Genomic DNA, 4,800 nt, shown 5'->3' on the forward strand with positions numbered 1-4,800 from the left:
TATTGCATTTGATGGAGTTGTTTGCATTCAATGGTGGTTCCAGTTCTTTGAAGCAAACGATGCAGAATTCGTTTTCCTCAGATGATTGATCAGACTTCTTCTTCGACGATGATTTCTTCGTCTTTTGTTTCGCATTTTTTTCCTTTTTTCCTTCGCAGTGAAAATACAAAATGATGATAGCCTCGATTTCTATTTTTTGGAATATTGGACGTCGTTCCAATTTGTAAAAAAAAACGAAATTTTAATTCTCAAAATGCAAAATACCCAACTTCTATTCCAACTTCGTCATTCATACTAGATTATAATTTGATATTCGTCATCTAAAATGGACATTCAGAAGCCAATAATGTATTGAGATAAACGAACACTCAATATATTGGGTCTGGGAATTAGTTTTGTCGATTTTTTTAAATTTTCAAACATTTATTTGAATACCAAAATGAAATTACATTTCAATCAAAATATTGTCCATCGGAAGCGATGACCTTCTGCCACAATGTGGGCAATTGACGGATGCCTGCCTTAAAAAATTCCTCATCTTTTGAGGCTATAAATGCATCGAGCTAATTTTGGATTTCTTCAACTGAAGAGAACCGCTCTCCGTCCATATGGTTTTGCATCGATCGAAACAAATGGTAGTCGGAAGGAGCCAGGTCTGGGCTATACGGGGCGTGAGCCAAAACTTCCCATCCGCTATTTTCCAAGTAGTTTTTGACCGATTTCTCAATGTGTGGCCGAGCATTGTCATGTAGGAAAATCAATGCCTCTTTCCTGGTCTCCCATTTCGTGCGTTTTTCTTTGATTGCTTGTTTCAAACGTATCAATTGTTGTCGGTAGAAAGGCCCATCGATGGTTTGACTACTTCTCAGCAGCTCATAATACACCACTCCATCCTCATCCCACCAAATAGACAGCATTACCTTGTCGCCGTGAATTTCTTGTTTTGGCTGTGATGTTGCTGGTTGGCCGGGCTTAACATACGATGCTTTGCGCTTGGGGTTATCGTAATGAATCCATTTTTCGTCACCAGTGACAATTCGATACAGAAAACCTCTTTTTTTGTGCCTTGCGAGCAGCATTTCGCAAGTCACTAAACGCCATTCAGCTTGCGCTGGCGTCAATTCATGTGGTACCCAATTTGACAACTTGCGAATGAAACCAAGGGCCCTTAAACGATATCCAACAGTGCTTCGGTCAACATTCAATGCTCTGGCAAGCTCATCTTGAGTTTGACTCGAATCTTCATCGAGCAATGCCTCCAATTCCGCATCTTCAAACTTTTTTGGCTGGCCGGGACGTTCCTTGTCTTCCGTGCTAAAATCACCACTTTTGAACCGTGAAAACCACCGTTCACATGTACGTTCCGATGGAGCATGCTCACCATAGGCTTCCACCAACATTCGATGCGCTTCAGCCGCAGTTTTCTTCAAATGAAAGCAAAAAATTAATGCTTGCGGGAAATGTTGCTTTTTCGGTACAAAATTTGACATATTTAAGGCGCAAAAAAAAATGTTTATCCAAACTTCGATGAAATGATAGATGATGATTTTTGTAGTTTGACACTAGACCACTCATGTGAAAAAGAAAAAAGTATTGCCCGATACAACCATGCAAAGTTACGCCATCTTTTGAAAAATCGACACGATTAATTCCCAGACCCAATAGATAAGAAGGAGTTTTTTTGGCAAAATTGATACGGCGGAGTGCAATAACGAATATTCACCTTGATAAACGCTATGTGCACATCAGTCACAGTCGATTTGTTTCGGAAAAGAAATCGAAAGTTTTTAAATTCAAGTTTGGCGATGGAAATTGCAATCATTGGAGCGGGTGTGGTTGGATCAACCACGGCATTTCAATTGCTTGAACAATTTGGCAAAAGGATATCTGTAACTGTTTTTGCTGTCGAGTTTTCACCGTCCACAACCTCAGATGTTTCATCGGGATTATGGAGCCCACGAGGATTGAATGGCAGATCTCCTGAGAAAGTGTTGTAATAACCCAAAGGAAAAAGTGTTTTCATGAAGATATTGAAGCCGAATATCTTTTCAGGAAATGGTCAAAAGACATGCATGACTTCTTCGAAAAATTATGGAAGAGTGGTGAGGCAAATGAAGCTGGCGTGTCCCTGATATCAGTTACTCGAATAACCACTAACAATACACAACGTTACAACGATTTGTGGAGAGATGTGGTTTTTGATCATACGGATTTGGATCAAAAAGTAATTGAGCGTCTAAGCCAACAACACAAACGTAGTTATACGTAAGCAACGAAATTCACATCCAATCAGTATCTGTTTGAACTGGAGGAATAATTTGTATTTAATCGAATAATTTGTTCATATAAATTGACCCTTTAAATCCAGTTCTGGAATATATTTCACGACATTTACATGCGAGCCATCGCTTCTACTGCCCCATTTGTACAATCGTATTCAGGCAGCCGATGGTCGCATTGAACGCAAGCGAATTGAATCGTTCGAAGATTTGGACACTTTTGATCTAGTGATAAATTGTACCCGAATCGGAGCTCAGAAGCTAGTCAAAGATGACGCTGAATTGAAAGCAGTTCGGGGTCAAGTGATGCGAGTTGAAGCCCCATGGATCTTTGATGTTCTTCTTGATGACTCTGACAATAGCAATTATATTATTCCCAAGTAAGTGAAAAGTTGATATTCTATTTGGTTTCGGCGAGTATTTTTCGGATTCTTATTATTGAAACAAAAATGCTGCAGCATGAACACAGTGGTACTGGGTGGGACGCATCAAACAAATGACTACCGAAAGAAAGTAGATGCCAATGACCGTAGATTTATCTATAAAGGTTGTTCTAACCTGAATCCGTCCCTAAAACGTGCCGAAATATTCAGAGATATGGTTGGATTGCGACCGGGCCGAGATCAAGTGCGATTGGAACGTGATTTATTCATCACTAGTGAGTGTTATAATGATGATCAATCGTCTCGCATACTTGAAAATGTATATTTTGTATTTTCATCATGATTCGATGTGTTTCCCACTCCAGAGCGCGGTAAACAGCTGCAAATGATTCATAATTACGGGCATGGAGGCAGCGGAGTGACGCTATCGTATGGCTGTGCGATTAACGTCGCTGACATTGTCAATGCGATTATGATGGCAGATACAAACAAGCGCAAAAGTATATTATGAAAATAATCCAAAACACTTCAGATAAACCGAAAATAATTGCACCTTATCTATACTTTCGAATTTCTATATAATTATCAATGTTTCTTTATTTGAAATCTCCGTTTTTTTTGTTACATGATATAGAGTATTTTTTGAGCACTAATGCGGCGCCCTCACAGACTTTTAAAATAAATTGTTTATACAAAAAGAAAATCATAACAAATATCAGTTAACAAAAGATTCGAATGGGTGGCGACTCTTGCTTTTTGATAATGTTTCTATGCGTTTCAACTAAACGTTACGTTATATTAAATACATTGCAATCAATATGTATTCTTTGATTTGTTTGTGTTGCTGATTCCCTTTTACATGGATACATTTTTTTGTTTTTCTTTCGTTCTTGTTTCGAATGAATGCGAAATTTGTGCGAAACAAAGATAGAGCTATTAACATTTAAAAAAAAGATTCAACTATAATTAAACTTAGTGTATGAGTCAATAACCAAAGGAAAACGAATTGCAAAAAAAGTGGAAATAAATTGTTGCATGACTATGACTTCTTTGTTCGAAGCGGTTTGTTCCTTATTTTTTTGTTTTTTGTTTTTTTTTAATTCAAATTATTTTGAATGATGACAATGAGAGCTATTACTGTAGACAGGCTTGAATCTTTTCAATCCACTCTTGTGCACTGCTCGCATCAATAGCGTAGAAATTATATGTTCGTCGACTGGTTTTCAACTGGAAAAAAAGAAGACGACAATTCAACACGGATAAAAATGGTTCATGTGTCTCAAGAGATGTGTATGTACTCTTATGAAGAGTCATTATTATGCTATTAATAAAGAACTTACGTCGAAGAAGGCTCGTTCGTCAATTTTTTTCGTACCAACTTGCACGGGAGATGCACTCGCTACCGACTGAACCTCAGCCAAATCTGCGGGAAAAGTGGAACACCATTATGGAAATAAAACCAACGCTAGACGAAACTTTTAGCTATATATACACACCGATAAATCCTTTGCAGTTGGAGTCTTCCATTGCGTCATAGTATCGCAGTTGATGTTTCATCGAATCAAGAACAAACCATCGTTGTTTCCATCCCTTGAGCAATGCGCCACGCTTGTACAAATGCCTGCAAATCGGATCAAAACAATTGTGAATTTTCTCTCCGTACTCCGGTAATCTAATTATGATTATCAATTTATTATTCATTACCCTTCGTGTGTTCGATGTTCGGGCACATTGCTATCGAATTCATTGAATAGATGTTGATTGGATGCTGGACCGGTGGTTGCGCTCGATGCAATGCTTCCGTTGTCGCCCTGATGAGATCGAATCATTGCCGGTTGACCACTGTCCACCGCTTTGTATTTCGTACAATTTTTCGGCACCGAATCGGCGCACTTGTCATGATATGAATTTCCACAGTCCATGCATCTGGCGAAGAGAAATCGAATTTGATATTTTGTTATTTTTCTTTTAAAAATCCTTCAAAAAAATTTTGATTTCCATTTAAATTGATCTTTTTTCTTTGGCGAAAAAATTGAATTTTCCGACTTAAATGCTAAATTGGGTCGCAATTCACGCAAAAATAGTGAATTGTCGGGGATAGGTAACTTGGCCGCCTAACTTTTAACCGCCGACGGAAA

At 38.3% G+C, this 4,800-nt stretch overlaps 2 protein-coding genes across 2 annotated transcripts; one reads left to right on the forward strand and one right to left on the reverse strand.

Moving 5' to 3' along the window:
- The first annotated feature begins 1,737 nt into the window (after window positions 1-1,737).
- On the forward strand, window positions 1,738-3,252 carry LOC129572956 (D-aspartate oxidase-like). Its single transcript, XM_055453077.1, has 5 exons — window positions 1,738-1,993; window positions 2,053-2,265; window positions 2,369-2,659; window positions 2,738-2,937; window positions 3,028-3,252. Exons 1-5 carry the CDS (start codon window positions 1,806-1,808, stop codon window positions 3,171-3,173), a joined length of 1,038 nt encoding a protein of 345 aa, XP_055309052.1. The 5' UTR covers window positions 1,738-1,805; the 3' UTR covers window positions 3,174-3,252.
- A 501-nt stretch (window positions 3,253-3,753) lies between these two features.
- LOC129572957 (myotubularin-related protein 13-like) lies at window positions 3,754-4,584 on the reverse strand. Its single transcript, XM_055453078.1, has 4 exons — window positions 4,367-4,584; window positions 4,159-4,283; window positions 4,003-4,085; window positions 3,754-3,889 (listed from the first exon to the last, which is right to left on the reverse strand). The coding sequence occupies exons 1-4, from the start codon at window positions 4,582-4,584 to the stop codon at window positions 3,797-3,799; spliced, it is 519 nt and encodes a 172-aa protein (XP_055309053.1). The 3' UTR covers window positions 3,754-3,796.
- Between the last annotated feature and the right edge of the window lie 216 nt (window positions 4,585-4,800).

Source organism: Sitodiplosis mosellana, unplaced genomic scaffold, assembly GCF_009176505.1.
Source record: "Sitodiplosis mosellana isolate CC-2019 unplaced genomic scaffold, AAFC_SMos_1.0 Smas_scaffold_5773, whole genome shotgun sequence".
Taxonomy (NCBI): domain Eukaryota; kingdom Metazoa; phylum Arthropoda; class Insecta; order Diptera; family Cecidomyiidae; genus Sitodiplosis; species Sitodiplosis mosellana.

Bases quoted from the DNA above. Each gene is read 5' to 3' on its own strand.
- LOC129572956 (XM_055453077.1), top strand. From the start codon at position 1,806: ATGGAAATTGCAATCATTGGAGCGGGTGTGGTTGGATCAACCACGGCA. The intron at 1,994-2,052 runs GTAATAACCCAA...ATATCTTTTCAG, and splicing joins AGATCTCCTGAGAAAGTGTT to GAAATGGTCAAAAGACATGC. The intron at 2,660-2,737 runs GTAAGTGAAAAG...AAAATGCTGCAG, and splicing joins AGCAATTATATTATTCCCAA to CATGAACACAGTGGTACTGG.
- LOC129572957 (XM_055453078.1), bottom strand. From the start codon at position 4,584: ATGGACTGTGGAAATTCATATCATGACAAGTGCGCCGATTCGGTGCCG. The intron at 4,284-4,366 runs GTAATGAATAAT...TCCGATTTGCAG, and splicing joins GAACATCGAACACACGAAGG to GCATTTGTACAAGCGTGGCG. The intron at 3,890-4,002 runs GTAAGTTCTTTA...CTTTTTTTCCAG, and splicing joins ACGAACGAGCCTTCTTCGAC to TTGAAAACCAGTCGACGAAC.